Source organism: Mesoplodon bidens (assembly GCF_964165515.1).
Source record: "Mesoplodon bidens genome assembly, chromosome: 3".
NCBI classification, from domain to species: Eukaryota; Metazoa; Chordata; class Mammalia; order Artiodactyla; family Ziphiidae; genus Mesoplodon; species Mesoplodon bidens.
In genome coordinates, this window is record NC_138178.1 from 118277022 (window position 1) to 118296921 (window position 19900).

Genomic DNA, 19900 nt, shown 5'->3' on the forward strand with positions numbered 1-19900 from the left:
CCGCGATAGTGATAGGCCCATGCACCGCGATGAAGGGTGGCCCCCACTTGCCACAGCTAGAGATAGCCCTCGCACAGAAACAAAGACCCAACACAGCAAAAATAAATAAATAAAATTAATAAACTCCCCAACATCATCTTTACAAAAAAGAAAGAAAGAATTGAGGATAACGGCATTAGGCTGCTCAAGCCTTGACTTGATGGCGTGCATCTGCAGCACTCAGTATTTACAATGTGCATAGGATGAATTCTCCTACCTAGCAAAAACCTCAGCCTCAATTCCTGCTAACATTTGACTCTATGTAGTGTGATACAGGTTTTTAAATGCTGTCCTGACCCAGTTTTGAGGCCCTTGCTAGAGGCTGGTCATTTCTGCTTCTTGAGCAGTCAATTAAGCCCACACCCTGAACCACCTCCGATATAAGCTCTCACACTCTTGGCCCCTATACACCTGCTCTAATTGCCCCAGGGCCAGGTACCAGATAACCAGGGACAGCCCCTATGCCCCAGAGTCTACCGACACTGCTCACATTAGCCAATCCTAAACGTGCTTGCCCATTCTTTCCCTCAGAAACTGCAGTGTAAAGGCACTTTCCCACAGTTCTCCTCTCTCCCTCTGCCTTGTGGCTGACCCTAGTTCTTCCCTGAGTGGCCCTGCATGGTGTGCTGTGTTCTCCCCAGGGAACTGTGAGTCCAACAAACTACAAAACCCTTTCTGGCTTCTCTCTACTGATCTGTTGTGGCCTCACCATACCTCACCCAAGGTAATATGGTGAAAAATAAGGGAGGGAGGGAAGGAGGGAGAGAGAGAGGAAGGGAGAAGGAAGAAAGGGAGGGAGGGAGGGAGGAAGGAAGGATTTTAATTGGCTCTTAAAAGCAACATATTTAGTTTTGCTAAAATTTAACTCAAACCAATAATATCTGTGCAGAGTGTAAATTCTTTATGGAAGAAGTCTGAAATGCAGCAACAGTTTACAAAATATGATAAGCTATGTCTATTTACATATTGAGAGCACCTAACATGTCAAGCCATGTGCTTATATCACATTACCTCATGTAATTCTGAAAAAGACCAGCGAGGTAGAGCTACTATTATATCTATATTAAATACATGAATCTGAGGCACAGAGAAAGATACAAAAATTGTCTAAAAGGACAGAGCTAGCAAATGGTGGAGCCGGGATTTGAACCCACATTTCTCTAAAACCAGAACCCAAGCTCTTAAGTCCTAAGTGATACTACCTTCAAATAGCTGCTCGTCCAACAAATATTTATTGAGCACCTATTTTATGACATTGTATTATATATTAGAGAAAAAGGCATCAAATTGATTCGCAGAATGCTTATTTTATAGTGACAGCGAGGTTATTTTACCTATAAGAACAAGATAGCTTGATAGGTATTGGATGGATTTTATCTAGGGTGCTACAGAAGTATAATCATTTACTTAACTAAGTATCACCTCATATGGTACAAATAGATTTGTACCACTACTGTCCTTTGCGTCCTGCCTCCATTTACACACACACACACACACACACACACACACACACACACTCCTTTAAGTTGCTCTTTTTGGCTAGTTCTACCTCTGCCGAAGGATGAAATCTCAGTAAAATCTCACTAACTTTTTTCTGACTACTCTCAAATACTAAAAAATCCTCAGGTCACTTTTAGCCAAAAGAACTTTCTTTTTCAGTATCTGAAAAGTGTAATTCGGAGCAATAATCAAACCCTGCACATCCTTCAAAGTTAAACTGTCCCCAGCTCAAGCCTGCTGCAGCTCAGGAAGCCTACAGTGAGGGAGGCAAGCATGGTTGCTACCACCTGCTTCAATTCCTTGCCTGGCCTTCCACTCCTCCCTCTCACTCTATGGCTTCTGAACCCCTGGGAGTGAGGGGAGGGCTGTTCTCCAGACTCGGTGGATGTTTACACTCACAAAGTGCTTCCATGGATTTCTCAGAAATTCAGAATCCCCCACTGGAAGCCTCTCGTTGCATGTCCCAGGACACATGTGGTACCTATAATTCTACTGCCTCTCCCTGACCTCTATCAGCCCCAACATTCGGTGACCTGCCCCACACAGGCTCTTGGCTAAATCCTTTCAACAGCCAACCTCCACCACCACAATCTGCAGCCCCTTTGAAGACTTGCTCTTTTTTTGCCCATTCTTTTTTTTTTTTTTTTAGATTCTTTTCCCATTTGGCCATTACAGAGTATTGAGTAGAGTTCTCTGTGCAGTACAGCAGGTTCTTATCAGTTTTCTGTTTTGTATACAGTAGTGTGTATATGTCAATCCCAACCTCCCAATTTATTCCCCCCATCCCCTGGTAACCATAAGTTTGTTTTCTACATGTGACTCTACTTCCATTTTTGTAAATACGTTCATATGTACCCTTTCTTTTAGATTCCACATACAAGTGATATCATATGATATTTGCCTTTCTGTGTCTGACACTTCACGCGGTATGACCATCTCTAGGCTCTAATTGATGTTTCCTTCCTCTGGTCTTCAGAGGAAATGCCACCACCCTGCCACTGGGGAAGTGCAGTCTTCCCCCAACACAGCTCACCCTCAGAGCTCTGAAACCTGAGGAAGACATGTGTCCATTGGGCCCCCAATTCTCCACTGTCAAGCTCTGCCTCCCACAAGCTTGAGGTGAGCAGAAAGCACCTGGCCATCCTCCTCCACCATGGGGGAAGGGAGCAGGGTACCTCAGACCCCAGCAACTGTGCTTCATCCACTCAGTGATTTCATACCTACATGACCACATCCTTGGCATGTCTAACATAGGTGCCCCAGCACCTCACTTTGAATGGGGATGTTCAGCAAATATTGTTTTGTTCTCAGTCTTTGAGGCTTCAGCCAAAGCCCAGACAGAGTGTCATTTAATATTCTGTTTCAGAAATATAAAGAAGGATGCTCACCAGACTGAATAATGCATAGCACAGCAAAAATTGTCTGTCTCTATGTGGTTGTTTTCTAATTATTTTCTATTAAGGAAAATGGATTTGTCTTCTAATTCTCACTCTGCTCCTAGAAATGCTTTGTGAACCTGAGTAAATCATTAGTCCTCAGTGTTTTCACCTAAAATTATACAAAACTTATAAAATTATTTAAAGTTTGTTGAAAAGTCTCTTCAAGAAAATATAGCTCTGTCATTTGAGGCTAATATACATCAATCTCCTTAGCCCAGAAAAGACAAAAAACTAAAAATTAGCCAGAGAGCAGCAGGAGAACTGCCTTTGAATAAACACAAATTCCTGACATCGTGCTCTACCTCTCCAGGAGGAATTAAAACTCTCACCTTCCCAATCTCAGAAGCAAGTTACTCATATCAAGCCTGACCTTATGCCCCAGTTCTGATCACTAACCTTCTACATAGTTCTCTTTGCCCCGTTCCTTACCTTGTTAACCTGACTAGTAGACAGGTTCACCCAGGACAATCCTCCTCCCAAAGACAAGGACCCACTCTGAATTTAAGCCAAGCATGAGGATGCTGGTGCCTATTAGAAGACTTCTCAGAAGTAAGCACCTGTGATTCATGAATACCCCATACTCCTGGAACCACTGTCTTCTTAGGGACTCCACCTTCTCAGAATGAGCTCCCTGTTAAGCTGTACCCTTACCCTAGGACAGGACACAGGTCCACTCCCACTTCAATCACAGCACCTGCCCCATTCCAGGATCCTAAAGCATGCAAAGTATCAGCAAAAATGCCAAATGGAGCTAACTGGGCTAAAAGCATGCATCTTTCCAAAAATGCATTGTTTACAGTATTTCCTCCTTTATCCTTTTACTTTTAAAGAATAAATCTTTCTCTAGTGTTTTCATGGCTGACATAGAGTAACTGCCTTATTTTGATTAAAATTAAAATTGAATCATTTTCTTCTCTGTCCTTAGAGCATAGGTTCCACAAACATAAAGTAGGTAATTGATCTTATTTAAGAAATTTACAATGGAACAATAAAAACAATTAAGTGCAATGACTCTAGTACAGATGTTCTGAATCCAATATTTCTCAAAAGGCTTTGACAACATCCAAAGTTGTATGAAAATATTTGGCAGTGGTATCTCAAAATTTAAGTATTCTGTTCTTTTTTCAAGCACTAGCCAAGAATGGAAGTCTTCACGAACAATCTAATTGAGAGGTTCTGGAAAACAAATCTGTAGCACATGGTCATTTTTTTTCTCTGTTGATGGCTGAGCTGAGCCAGTGACATTTATGAGTCCATGGCTGAGGGCTCTATAGGTTCTGGATCAATACAATCTTTCCTAAAGTTATGGACTGAATGTTTGTGTTCCTCTGCCCCTAAATTCATATGTTGAAGCCCAAACCACTAGTGTAGCTGTATTTGGAGTAAAGTAATTAAGGTTAAATGAGGTCATAAGGGTGAGGCCCTCATCTGGTAGGATTAGTGTCCTTCTAAGAAGAGACACTAAAAAGCATGGAAAGGGAAAGGCGACATGAAGACATAACAAGAAGGTGGCCATCTGCAAGTGAGAAAGAGAGATCACACCAGAAACTGAATTGCCAGAACCTTGATCTTGGACTTCTAGCATCCAGAACTGTGAAAAAATAAATTTCTGCTGTTTAAGCCACTCAGTCTATATAGTACTTTGTTATAGCATTCTCAGCCAACTAATACACCCAGGAACTTATCAACAGAGGAGAGGACGAAAAGACATTGTCTTCCTCTTTCTCCAAGTGAGATCCCAGAAATTCCCCAGTGTATATTAAAATATTAATATCTTGCTTTCACACAGTTTATATGCATAGTCCTATTTATTCTTCACAGTCTTATAGTTAGGCAGAGCTAGCATTATTAATCCCGTTTTACAGATGAGATGGAATGTGGCTAAGCCAAGATTAGACGTAGAGCTTTTGACTCCTAGCCCAAGCTTCTTACACTGCACCTCATGTCAGCTGACTGAGAGTAGCTTTAGAGATCTTTCCACTCCTGAGTCAGCTCACAGTTAGAACACCTCTGGGAATCATAGCACTGGTTCCAGGATAAGACACTAGACTTCAAAAGGGGTACCTCTTAACAGATAAGCAGAATTATCTGCCATTGGTCAGGAGAACCATGAGCTATTAATAAATAAAGCTGAAGAAAAAATTAAAATTAAAATTAAAGCTGGAGTTGTGCTCAGTTTCAATAATTTTAATTATTAATTTAGAGCGATAGTAATTTTGACCTTTTAACAAAACCTTCTTTATATACCATTCTTGAGTTTTGACTATCTGTGGACACAAGGAATAAATCTTGGCTACTCTTTGTCCTGGAACACACCATCTACAGCTCCTCCTGGGAGAAAGAGCTCAGCTACAATTTAAAGTTCAGTACATTCACTCTTCTGATTAATTTGGAGCAGTGGAGCAATTAAAGAACAGATGTTATGGATTAATGTTCCACATCACATTGAGAAGCCCTTCTATAGGCCCTGGTGCTATTTTAAAAATATCTGAGCTCTGAATGTCACTCCATTAATAAAGATTTCAGCAGCTTAGTCATTAACACCAAGACCTTATCATTAGAACAACATATACTTTCAGGCTCATTTTTCTGTTGTGCAAATCAATGATGAAAAACTTCAGAAACTGAACTAATGTTAGATTGTTTAGTATAACTGATTTGGGGCTCATATTCAAAACATTTATTTTATCCATATATAATATCTTAAAATATGTCTCTTTCCTAATAGGCAGCCAAAAACCCCTATTACTGACATTTGGTTTCAACTTGCCCTAATACAGAATGTCTCTCTTTGCTCCCTTTTCAACTGTTCCTGAGGATGACTGCCAAACCCTAAGGCAAAGGGAAAACTTGGTTGCCTTTAGCATGTAAGCCTCTCAGTGTCAGCAGTTACACCATTCTCTCCTTTAGGCTGAGTGTGCACTGTATTGGAAAACAGAGGCCTCTGAGTATTCATGCCTCTTCAGATTGGCTGTCAAAAGCCCTTCATGTGCAATCTTCTTATTTGGCCCCAAAGAAGACAGTCTCTTCTAAATAGTGCTCAAATGGTTATCCCATTCAGAAAGAATGGAATATTTGTTTGATATAGAACATAAATTTATTCTAGTTAAAATAATATTTTGTTTGTAGAAATTTTTATGTGCATCCAGAGAAAAGGGAGATTTTAAAATCAGAAATCTCAAAAATTAATGGGAAGCATTTAAAAAATAATTTTAAGTAATTATAAATAACGTAAATATCCAGTAATAGGGACTTGGTATGGGGATATCTATGTAGATGTAGATGTAGATATAGATATGGAGAATGAGATTTCCATTCAATAAAGCACTCTGTATCTAACATAAATAATCCTGATGCTTCCAGTTCTATATAATAGACTATTTACATATTTACCTTCTCTTCCTCAAAAATGCCTGTAAAAATTACAATCAAGAAATACAGAAGCTCCGCCCACTCAACCATAGAGACGCTCGTAGCTAGAGAGGCTCCCGTGACGTTCGGAACTCTGAATGAGACTATAACAGAACAAACGAAACCGAATCGAACCAAACCGGCCAGAGAGGGCAGGGCCAAGGGCCTAGGCGTGCGCCTTAGCTCTGTCCGTCCTGACCCGGATGGGGGTCCAACTAGGGACAGAGGCGGGGAAGTGGAGACACTGGGAGGACGACTGGAGTAGGCCACCTAAAGAGCCGCTCACCGTCGTCGGGCAGGGCCTGGGAAGGGCAAAGCTCTGGACCCCGGGCGGGCGGGACGACAAGGGACCTCCGGGCTCCCACACTACGAAAGTGAAGAGAGTGCCTTTTCCTGTCGGTCCCCCGAGAGCGGGGAACCGAGCCGCCGGAGAACCGGCCGCTAGGGCTCGTCCGGCGGCCGAGGAGGTTAAGCGGCTCAGGGCTGGACGTGCCGGGACCCGGGCGGGATGCGAGCGCCGGAGTTGCTGGGCCCCGCCAAGAGCCGCAGAGACCAGCCCGGAGAAACTGGAAAAACCCTCCGCACTGGGACGCCGTTTCCGCGTGTCGCCAGCCCCAGACCGTAGGGCTCTCTCCCTGGCGGTCTCCACAAAGGTGCACCGTGACTTTGGGGAGGAACGTTTGGTTGCCGAGTTTGTCAAGTTGGCTGAGGACTCCCGTAATTCCCTTCAACCGGATCTTAGTTTCATAAATAATTTTCTCAAGCCAGAGAAGCTAGCAAAGGCAGAGAAGAGGTTTAAAGAAGAGGCAGTAGTGGAAATGATGAAGCTAGACAAGCAAATCAAAAAAACTCAAATCCGACTAGAACCGTTAGTGGAGGAAACCAGGCAGCTGCTGGCGGAAAACGTACGTGTCGAGGAGGAAAACCAGTTCTTTCTGGAATACCTGACCAAGCAAACAAAGGAGTCTAGACAGCGAACCGAGAAGCTGTGGAACTACTATTCACAACAAAGTGGGCAGATTGAACAAAGGAGACGAGAATTAACCTCCAAATATGCAGAAAAAAATTCAGCGCTTAAAACAGAGCTCTTGCAGAAAGAAAAGATCCTATGCAATTTGAATAAGCAGTTGGAGGCAATGAGGGACGTTTCGATAGTAAAGGAGAAACAGGAGACAGAAATTCAGACACTACAGCAGGAGATAAAGAAAACCCTCGCTGAGACAGCTGCAAAGAAACAGGCCATGCTGGTCCAGTTCTTCCAGGATAAAGCACTACTGGAGGCACAACTGAGTGAGCTAGATGCAAGGCAGCTGGGAAAGAGACCAACAAAGGAGCTGAAGAGCAAGAACGAGGCATTGGAGAGGGCAGCAAAGCAGTACACTTCCGAGTTCCACAGTAGCATTGACAGACAACACCAGCAGTTACAGAAGGAACTACCACAGCTAATTCAGAAATGCCAGAAGTTGGAGGCTACTCACAGCCGTTTAAAAAAGCAGCAGCAGCAGCTGCAGCAAGATCAGTGGTACCTAGAGTGCTTAAGCTGGGGGAGGCAACGGCTGCAAGAAAGGCATAATCCGTGCCCAAAAGGACAAGGTGCTCCAAAGACCATACTGAACCCTGCCCTAGGCACCAAATCAAGGACGCACCCAAAGTAATTCCTAAAATAACACGAAGTCAGGAATAGAGCAAGGATTCTTAGGTGCTACGTAACATAAACCAGGTTAGGAAGGCTTTGGGATCTCAGGGTGCTGTGGTTAAATATCCATCATGATGTGTTAGTGTGAAGGATTAGGTGCTCTTCTCCAGCAGTACTGCTAGATTATTTGTGGGACTGGCTTCCCTTAAAGTTAGGTTTTTCTTTAATTAGCTCTTGGTAATAAATGGGCTGTTCCTCACACCTCCAGATAACCCAGTACCATTTGTCAAAAACCCAGAAACTACCTCAAGAAAACCACCTTGAGGGCTTCCCTGGTGGCGCAGTGGTTGAGAGTCCGCCTACCGATGCAGGAGACACAGGTTCGTGCCCCGGTCCGGGAGGTTCCCACATGCCGCGGGGCGGCTGGGCCCGTGAGCCATGGCCGCCGAGCCTGCGCTTGCGGAGCACAGGGGTGCATCAGACCGAAACTCTCCGGACCACCCAGTTCCAGAAACTGACCTGGAGACTTTCCGGACCACCCAGTTCTAGGAACTGACCTGGGGACCTTTCACCCGGCCCAGCCTTCCCGCCTTTTGAGGGGCGGGACTAGCGGTCCCAAGACTGATGTAACCGGCACCAGATATTGCCACGATACCCGAAGAGACCACCAAATAAGGAATACCCTGCGCCCTCCCAGATTCACCACACCCCTTTCCCTTCTTCCCCTATAAAATCTTGCCCAACCCTCGCCCGGGTGCGACTTCTCTGGCCCCTTTCTCTCGGACCAGTGAACCTCGCCGGGGAGCGCCCCCTAACAAAGCTCACTTGAAGCTTTCCTCTGTTTCACGATGCCGTTTGTTAAGATCCGACCTTACAAAAACCACCTTGAGGAAGTGACAGGAAAATAGTTGTGTGGTGTGTTTCACCTAGCTAAGTTAGGTTTCTTTATAGAAAAAGCCCCCTGAAGAATAGCATTTCAGATTGTTATATTCTGCTTTCTGCTCTGTAAACAACCAATGTCCATGTATCCTCACTTCTTTGGCCACCTTGGCACACAGTGTTTTTAAGCTCTTTGTAAAGTTTGTGCTGGTGATCAGGTAGCTGCTTCTACAGTTTTCTCATGATTGAAAAACTCTTAACAGCAAGTGTAATAAGCCTTAGGCAGAGTAACCTTCTGTCTGATGCTCAGCCCATACCATTTTTGCTTTGTGTAAACTGTGTGAAGGGAAGAGAAGATAGAGGTATGTATACCTGGTCAGTTTTCTGTGGAGAAATACCTCTAGCCTGAATGAGGTGACTGAGTGCTTCTGCCTGTTTTAGGAAAATGTATCAAAAGAAAGTTTTCATATATTTGGAGAACTTTCTAAAGAGTCTTTTGCCATCTCTTTCCCAGGCAACATCCTCAATTTCTAAGATGACAAAGATGACTGAAGTTTCGATAGAGTGAGCACTTTAGCTTTAGGTCACTTATTACGTTTTTACTGCATAAGCACTTCCTAGTCCTTGAAATGTGTTTTGTTATTCATGTGTACCCTCTTTATGCCCCTTCAGTAGAACTAGGAGTAGTATTTTATATTAATATAGACTTTTAGGGTAGTTATATTTTTGGCACTTAGGACATACTGATGGTTAGATCGGGGATTTCTTTGAATGCTGAATCCTGGTACAGAAATATAGCCTGATATTTTAATGTTGCTCCTTTATGGTAAAACAGAATCAACTTAATATTTTCAAGAAATTGTCAGTGATGAAAAAGTTCATAATGGTTTTCCCAGATTTCAGTTTTATTCATATGTAAAATGAATTTTTGTACAATTAGATTCAGAAAAGGATTCTGCCTCAATGTGCCTTAACTTCTAGCTTTAACAACTTTTCTGTTAAATGTGTAATGTCTCGGTTCTTAAAATTTTGTTGTTATTGAAAATAAACTCAGGTTATAATATAAAAAAAAAAAAGAAATACAGAAGCTAGCAAGCACAGAGCAGCACTAAAAAGGGGAAAGAGAGCCATCAGCAGACCAGAGATTTATTAAAATCTTTAGAAAATGGCAAGTAGACGAGTCATATTGTCAGATGAAACAAAAGCAAAGAAGCAAATGTTCCAGCACTGAAGACACCTGGCTTCACTCTGAAAAAAGTGAATGCTGAGCAGAATGAAGAGAAAGATCAAAACCTAGAAATATCACCATGAAATTTCATAACACACCAAAGATAAAGAGGATGTGCCAAAAACTTCCAGGAAAGGGCTATGGAAGTTCCCTACTGTTTGATGTATTCATTATCTGAGTTCTTACAGCCATGAGATTACATAGGGAAGCAGTCATGGCTCAAAAATATTCATTAATCGACTGGCCACTTGTAAAATTAGTCCTGACTCAAATACTCATCCCATAACACACTGACATCTGTCCTCACCAATCACATCAGAGTCTATTTTGGTCAATTTCATTGAATTTTTAATAAATATACGATTAAAATATGTAAGCCATAAATATTTAATAAATGTATAATAATAAATACATAGCATAAATTGACTTTAAAGTAAAATGGCAAACCTTGAAAAGATGTTAGATTTCATAGGGTTGATAAAAGTGTTGGTGACTTGAGTCACCAACAAAGCTACTGCTAAATGAGAATTTTAGCAGAGTTAGATCAGTTTAGGATGGATGAAGAGAAAACCAACCAGGAGAATGGTAAGAAAGAGTCATCAAGGGAGATTCATTTAAAAATCAAAGAATTTAAGACAGGCCCTTGTAGGGAAGTCTTGAAATATTTTTGCAGAAATTACTCTTTATGATTGTGCAGGAAAGTGAAATATGAACTTGGAAGATATCATATCATTCTACCATCTATTTTTATCAGAAAATAGTACCCCCCAAACAATCCAATTTAAATAGATTTATATTAAGAGGACTTTTCTAGTGCTACTTTCCCAAGAAACAGGAGACTTCCTATAGATAGAAAGGAAGCAAAAACAGGATGGCATTGTATTAGTCTCATTAACAAGAATAAATGCTGAAAATAGTGAAATAAAGCCTGTAAAATTCTGAAAAAAAGTCTTTATATCAACAATTCTATACATAATCAAACTACTAATCAAATATGAAAGCAAAAAAATGACATGCAAGAATTCTGAAGGTTTACCTGCCATGTACTCTTTTGAAAAAAGTACTCCAGCCATATTTTAAAAGAGGAAGGAAGGAAGGAAGGAAGGAGGAAGAGAGGGAGGGAGAGTGGGAGAGAGGGAGGGAGGAAGAAAGAAAGGGAAAAGGAAACCAAGAATATGGAATGAAAGGTATGAGGAGATTTCTGCTTTAGGTAATGAAAGACTGAGTAGTTTAACCAAATCTAACCACTCTCTGGGAAAAAAAAATACACAAAAGCTTGATTAAATATATTATTTAAAAATCTCCTTAAAAGCATCAAAGATATATCAAGACAATAAGGAATCACAGGACAAAAATCCAACACTTGGGAAAAGGTTTGCCCTGTGATCACTGGCTGACCTGGAAGAGGTAGCTGATATGTGCTTTGATAGCCTCTTAGAGCTAAGGGGAAAAGTCAGAGTTCAGGGCTCACCCAATACCGGGAATTGGGGCCCCCAAAGGGCTACACCCTGAGAATAGTGATAAAACAAAAATAACTCAACCTTGTGCAGACGGTAGACTCACTTCTTTTTAAAATATCAATAGCCCATGAAATCTCAGGCTGTGAGACTGCCTGAGAACACTCTAGATTGTCGGTACCCCTCTTTGGAGGAAGAGAATATTATCCTAAGTCTCAAATTATTTCAACAAATACTTTTTCAAACACAATGCCCAGCATACACCAAAGCCTGAAGAGAAAAGATACAATGAGCAAGAACCAACAGGAATAAAAATAACCAAAATAGTCAGGCATTATCATATACAGTAAAACTATGCTTAACGTTTTCAAGGAGAAGAAAAATAAGCTGTGAAAATTTCAGCAGGGAAGGAACTAACAAATATAAAAAGTGACTTCACAGTTTTAAAAAAGAAACAAATTGAAATTCTACAATGGAAAAATCCATTTAAAAAATTAAGAATTCAGGGCTTCCCTGGTGGTGCAGTGGTTGAGAGTCCACCTGCTGATGCAGGGGACACGGGTTCATGCTCCAGTCTGGGAAGATCCCACATGCCGCGGAGCAGCTAGGCCTGTGAGCCATGGCCGCTGAGCCTGTGCGTCCGGAGCCTGTGCTCCACAACGGGAGAGGCCACAACAGTGAGAGGCCTGTGTACCGCAAAAAATAAATAAATAAAAAATAAAAAATTAAGAATCCAATGGGAATTTAACAATATACTGGACAGCAGAAGAGACAGTTAGTGAACTGAAAATAGGTCAGAAGACACTCCCCAGCATGCAGCATACAAGAAAAAGATGGAAAACATGGAAGAGAATGTAAAAGACTCAGAATTCCATGAGAAATCCTTAAGTTCTGGCATCTAGAAGAATAAGAATGGGCACTGGTCATTTCTGTGGAGATTTTAGCCTAGAATTTTCCAAAACTCATGAAAAATATCTGTCTTCCAATTTAGGAATCCAAATAAATCCCAAACAGAATAAATAAAAGGAAAGCCATACCTAAACAGATCATAGTGAAATTGGTTAAAACCAAAAAAATCTTCAGTGCAGCCAGAGCAACTCACCTTCAAGAGAATAACAGTAGACTGACAGGTGACTTCTGAACAGCATCAATGGAAGTCAGAAAGAAACTACTAACCTAGAATTTGTAACTAGCAAAAATAAAATCATTTTCAGATGAATAAAAAATTGAAAGAGTTCACCATTAGGAAACCTGCATCCAAAGGAATCTGCAAAGTATGTTTTCAGTTCACTAATTGTCTCTTTGACTGTCCAGTATGTTGTTAAATTCTCACTGACTTCTTCCAGAGAAAAGGGAAATGATGGCTGGAAATCAAGGGCTCAAAAATACAAAAAGAATAAAAAGAAAAGAAAGTTGTAAACATGAGTAAATCTCAATAAACAGTGATCCATTAAAAAATAATAATATGTACATAAGGAACTATGTAAATGAAGTGTTCTAAGCAGCTTGTATTACCCAGGAAGAGAGTAAAATTATCCATTAATATTAGACATTGATAAGTCAATGATACATTTTGTAATTTCTAGGATGAACACTAAAAGTATAGGGAAAGAGCATAATACAACTAAAAGATAGCAAAAAAAATCGATTAAAAAAATCAATTGGAAGTCAAGAAGGCCAGACTCCATAGGACTTGAGGATATCTGCTGGGCCTCAGATTTTCTATTAAGGATCTGGGGCCACCACGGTCTCCAGCTATTAGAGTAGATACCAAATCAATTTGTTGGGGAAAGCAAGCATTCAGAAATTCCTGTTTACTTTTTTCAATACATAGGTGCTATGATGACATGGGGAGTGTCCCAGTTATTCAGAATCATTTCAACAAACTTGCTATGATAAGCATATCACATTCAAGACAGTCACTTCTTATATCCTGGGAAAGAATGGCAGATATGGAGACTTTTTTAGGGAGACCCTGGCAATTCTCCTCCTGATTTTCATTCCTCAAAAGGTAAAGATGGCAAATACAAGCTAGTAGTGGCAGCAAATTAGCTTATTCCTGGAGATTAAAGATTTAATGACAAAGAGTGATGTAAACAGGCAACATGCAGAAAATCTGGTGGCAGGACTGTTCACCTAAGTGCTTTGTTACATTCATAGAGGACTCAAGGAAGTTAAAGGTAACCAGTGAATGAAATCAAGGATTCAGACTCTGATTTGAGCATCTTCCAACATTACAGAGGAATAGAGTCCTGTAAAATGCCTCAGATATTTTCTCTTCTGCCACATTTATTCTAGGTTTTCCTTTGTGATCAGATCAAAGATCTCAATCTTTTACCACCAATTTATGTTGACTACAGGACTACTTGCTTCTGTCATCAAAAGCTCCTTGAAATTTGTTATGTCTGTTTCTGTGTGTATCAATATTCTGCAATTTTGCTCTTTGCCACTACATGTGAGATGGCCTTTAAAATTTCACTGCCTCTTTTTTTGAAAGCAAAGTAGAAGAAACTAAAAGTGACTGAGTAATGATAAAATACTTATTCTTTCCAGGTCCCAGGTTATAAGCTGAAATTGTAATACAGGAATCGCATCAGAAAGTCTTTGATAAGAAATGATATAATAATATACACCATTATTTTTAATGTAGCTAGATTCTTAGAGGAAATATTTCCAAAGCCACACTTTTAGTGCACTTCTTAGAGAGTGATTTTTTTTAAATAAAGTCATTTTATGTATTTTATATATTTTTTCTGTTTCCTGACTAATTTTTTTACCAGAAATGGAGAAGAAAGAGCAAATGTGTCATTATTTTAATAGGATGATTATTTGTCAAAGTGAGGTTTGGGGTTTAATTATAGTTTTAATGCAAGTAGTTTAACTTTAAACTGAAGCCCCTTTTGTGAAAAGACAGGTGTGTGAAATTTGAATACAATTTTAGAAAAAAAATGAATACACTGCCAACTGTTAACTTTAAAAAGTTAAATAAATAAAACCCTAATTCACTAATCTGAAACTATTTAGATACAAACAAATATTTATTCCTTTGTCTGGCATCTTTATATGTTTAGACAATGTGACCAAATTAAAATGGTTCATTGCTGAGTGACTACAAAACTGCACTTTGAATGAGCAAGGAAAGTGAGTAACAGTAGTCTAGCAGGGGAAATTTTTCTTCAGAACAATGGTTTTAAGAGCTTCTTTGTAAAAGCTAAACCCTGAGTTCTTTTGGGAATTTCTCAGAGACTTAATTTTAGCAGTTAATAGTAATTCTCAGATACAATTATTTATAATTATTTACATTTCAATGAAAACAAATGTATAAATATTAGAGACTCTTCTCTAGAAGCTTTGGAATGTAAATTTCTATAAATTCATAAAAGAAAATTCTTTGAAATTTTAACATTAAAAGAAGTTTTGTGGATGATTGGTTCAAGATGGCGGAGTAGAAGGACGTGTGCTCACTCCCTCTTGAAAGAGCACAGGAATCACAACTAACTGCTGAACAATCATCAGCAGGAAGACACTGGAACTCACCAAAAAAGACACTCCACTTCCAAAGACAAAGGCGAAGCCAAAATGAGATGGTAGGAGGGTCTCAATCACAATAAAATCAAATCCAACAACCACTGGGTGGGTGACATACAAAACTGGAGAACAATTATACCACAGAAGTCCACCCACAGCAGTGAAGGTTCTGAGCCCCACGTCAGTCTTCCCAACCTGGGGGTCTGGCAACGGGAGGAGGAATTCCCAGAGAATTAGACTTTGAAGGCTGGTGGGATTTGATTGCAGGACTTGAACAGGACTGGGGGAAACAAAGACTCCACTCTTGGAGGGCACACACAAAGTAGTGCACATATCAGGACAGGACACAGGGGGAAGGAACAGTGACCCCACAGGAGACTGAACCAGACCTACCAGCTAGTGTTGGAGGGTCTCCTGAAGAGGCGGGGGATGGCTGTGGCTCACCACAGGAACAAGGACACTGGCAGCAGAAGTTCTGGGAAGTACTGCTTGGCATGAGCCCTACTGGAATCCACCATTAGCCACACCAAAGAGCCTGTAGGCTCCAGTGCTGGGTCACATCAGGCCAAACAACCAACAGGGAGGGAATTCAGCTCCACCCATCAGCAGACAAGCAGATTAAATTTTTAATGAGCTCTGCCCACAAGAGCAACACCCAGCTCTACCCACCACCAGTCCCTCCAATCAGGAAACTTGATCAAGCCTCTTTGATAGCCTCATACACCAGAGGGCAGGCAGCAGAAGCAAGAAGAACTACAGTCCTGCAGCTGATGGAATGAAAACCACATTCACAGAAAGATGGACAAAATGAAAAGGCAGAGGAATATGTACCAGATGAAGGAACAAGATAAAACCCCAGAAAAACAACTAAATGAACTGGAGATAGGCAACCTTCCATAAAAAGAATTCAGAATAAAGATAGTGAAGATGATCCAGGACATCAGAAAAAGAATGGAGGCAAAGATCAAGAAGACGAAAGAAATGTTTAAAAAAGACCTAGAAAAATTAAAGAACAAACACCTAGAAGAATTAAAGAACAAACAGAGATGAACAATACAATAACTGAAATGAAAAACACACTAGAAGGAATCAATAGCAGAATAACTGAGGCAGAAGAACGGATAAGTGACCTGCAAGACAGAATGCTGGAATTCACTGCCGCAGAACAGAATAAAGAAAAGAAATGAAGACAGCCTAAAAGACCTCTGGGACAACATTACACGTACCAACATTCGCATCATAGGAGTCCCAGAAGGAGAAGAGAGAGAGGGAGGACCCGAGAAAATATTTGAAGAGATCATAGCTGAAAAATTCCCTAACAGGGGAAAGGAAATAGCCACTCAAGTCCAGGAAGTACAGAAAGTCACAGGCAGGATAAGCTCAAGGAGAAAAGACCAAGACACATAGTAATCAAATTGACAAAAATTAAAGACAAACAAAAACTATTAAAAGCAACAAAGGAAAAACGACAAATAACTTATAAGGGAACTCCCGTAAGGTTAACAGCTGATTTCTCACCAGAAACTCTACAAGCCAGAAAGGAGTGGCACAATATATTTAAAGTGATGAAAGGGAAGAACTGACAACCGAGATTAATCTACCCGGCAAAGATCTCCTCCAGATTTGATGGAGAAATCAAAAGCTTTACAGACAAGCAAAAGCTAAGACAATTCAACACCATCAAACCAGCTTTACAACAAATGCTAAAGGAACTTCTCTAAGTGGGAAACACAAGAGAAGAAAAACACCTACAAAAACAAACCTAAAACAATTGAGAATATGGTAACAGGAACATACATATCGATAATCACCTTAAATATGAATGGATTAAATGTTCCAACCAAAACACACAGGCTTGCTGAATGGATACAAAAACAAGACCCATATATATGCTGTCCAAAAGAGACCCACTTCAGACCTAGGGACACGTACAGACTGAAAGTGAAGGGATGGAAAAAGATATTCCATGTAAACGGGAATCAAAAGAAAGCTGGAGTAGCAATACTCATATCAGATAAAATGGACTTTAAAATAAAGAATATTACAAGAGACAAGGAAGGACCCTACATAATGATCATGGGATCAATCCAAGAAGAAGATATAACAATTATAAATATACATGCACCCAAAATAGGAGCACAGCAATACATAAGGCAAATGCTAACAGCTATAAAAGAGGAAATCAACAGTAACACAATAATAGTGGGGGACTTTAATACCTCACTTACACAAATGCACAGATCATCCAGACAAAAAATTAATAAAGAAACACAAGGTTTAAATGACACAATAGACCAGATAGATTTAATTGATATTTATAGGACATTCCATCCAAAAACAACAGAATTTACTTTCTTCTCAGGTGCACATGCAACATTCTCCAGGATAGATTATATCTTGGGGCACAAATCAAGTCTTGGTAAATTTAAGAAAACTGAAATCATATCAAGCATCATTTCTGACCACAACGCTATGAGATGAGAAATCAATTACAGGGGAAAAAATGTAAAAAACACAAACACATGGAGGCTAAACAATACACTACTAAATAACCAAGAGATCACTGAAGAAAACAAAAAGGAAATCAAAAATACCTACAGACAAATGACAAGAAAAACACGACAAACCAAAACCTATGGGATGCAGCAAAAGCAGTTCTAAAGGGGAAGCTTATAGCAACAAAATTCTACCTCAAGAAACAAGAAAAATTTCAAATAAACAATCTAACGTTTCACCTAAAGGAACTAGAGAAAGAAGAACAAACAAAACCCAAATTTAGTAGAAGGAAAGAAATCATAAAGATCACAGCAGAAATAAATGAAGTAGAAACAAAGAAAACAACAGCAAAGATCAATAAAACTAAAAGCTGGTTCTTTGAGAAGATAAACAAAATTGATAAAACTTTAGCCAGACTCATGAAGAAAAAGAGGGAGAGGACTCAAATCAATAAATTTAGAAATGAAAAAGGAGAAGTTACAATGGACACCACAGAAATACAAAGCATCATGAGAGACTACTACAAGCAACTCTATGCCAATAAAATGGACAACGTGGAAGAAATGGACAAATTCTTAGAAAGGTATAACCTTCCAAGACTGAACCAGGAAGAAATAGAAAATATGAACAGACCAATCACAAGTAATGAAATTGAAACTGTGATAAAAAAGATCTTCCAACATACAAAGCCCAGGACCAGATGGCTCCACAGGTGAATTCTAACAAACATTTAGAAAAGAGCTAACACCCATCCTTCTCAAACTCTTCCAAAAAATTGCAGAGGAAGGAACACTCCCAAACTCCTTCTACAAAGCCACCATCACTTTGAAACCAAAACCAAACAAAGGTACTACAAAAAAAGAAAATTACAGACCAATAGCACTGACGAATAGACGAAAAAAACCTCAAAAAAATACTAGCAAAGAGAACCCAACAACACATTAAAAGGATCATACACCATGATCAAGTGGGATTTATCCCATGTATGCAAGGATTCTTCAATCTATGCAAATCAATCAATGTGAATCACCATAGCAACAAATTAGAAGAAAAAAACCATGTGATCATCTCAATAGATGCAGAAAAAGATTTTGACAAAATTCAACATCCTTTTATGATAAATCTCTCCAGAAAGTGGGCTCAGAGGGAACCTACCTCAACATAATAAAGGCCATATATGACAAACCCACAGCAAACATCATTCTCAATGGAGAAAAACTGAAAGCATTTCCTCTAAGATCAGGAACAAGACAAGGATATCCACTCTCACCACAATTATTCACCTTCGTTTTCGAAGTCCTAGCCATGGCAATCAGAGAAGAAAAAGAAATAATAGGAATCCAAACTGGAAAAGAAGAAGTAACACTGTCACTGTTTGCAGATTACATGAAGCTATATGTAGAAAATCCTAAAGATGGCACCAGAAAACTACTAGAGCTAATCAATGAATTTGGTAAAGTTGCAGGATACAAAATTAAGGCACAGAAATCACCTGCATTCCTATACACTAACAAAGAAAGATCAGAAAGAGAAATTAAGAAACAATCCCATTCACAATTGCAACAAAAAGAATCAAATACCTAGGAATAAACCTACCTAAGGAAGTAAATACCTGAACTCAAAAAACTGTAAGACACTGATGAAAGAAATAAAGATGACACAAACTGATGGAGAGATATACCATGTTCTTGGATTGGAAGAATCAATATTGTGAAAATGGCTATACTACCCAAAGCCATCTACTGATTCAATGCAATCCCTATCAAATTACCAATGGCATTTTATACAGAACTAGAACAAAAAAAAACTTAAAATTTTTATGGAGACACAAAAGACCCCAAATAGCCAAAGCAATCTTGAGGGAAAAAAAATGGAGCTGGAGGAATCAGACTCCCTAACTTCAGACTATACTACAAAGCTACAGTAATCAGGACAATATGGTACTGGCACAAAAACATAAACATAGATCAATGGAACAGGATAGAAAGCCCAGAGATAAACCCACGCACCTATGGTCAACTGATCTATGACAAAGGAGGCAAGGATATACAATGGAGAAGACAGACTTTTCAATAAGTGGTGCTGGGAAAACCAGACAGCTACATGTAAAAGATTAAATTAGAGTACTCCCTAACACCATACACATAAATAAACTCAAAATGGATTAAAGACCTAAATGTAAGACCAGACACTATAAAACTCTTAGAGGAAAACATAGGAAGAACACTCTTTGACATAAATCACAGCAAGATCTTTTTTGACCCATCTCCTAGAGTAATGAAAATAA

The 19900-nt window shown here is 39.7% G+C and overlaps 1 protein-coding gene across 1 annotated transcript; it reads left to right on the top strand.

Annotated features, from left to right (window-relative positions):
* Nucleotides 1-6506: 6506 nt before the first annotated feature.
* On the top strand, nt 6507-8061 carry LOC308614073 (coiled-coil domain-containing protein 121-like). Its single transcript, XM_081228282.1, has one exon. The coding sequence runs from the start codon at nt 6593-6595 to the stop codon at nt 8042-8044; it is 1452 nt and encodes a 483-aa protein (XP_081084408.1). The 5' UTR covers nt 6507-6592; the 3' UTR covers nt 8045-8061.
* Nucleotides 8062-19900: the final 11839 nt, after the last annotated feature.

What these genes read in the sequence shown, in the direction of transcription:
- LOC308614073 (XM_081228282.1), top strand. Translation starts at nt 6,593, where the DNA reads ATGGGGGTCCAACTAGGGACAGAGGCGGGGAAGTGGAGACACTGGGAG.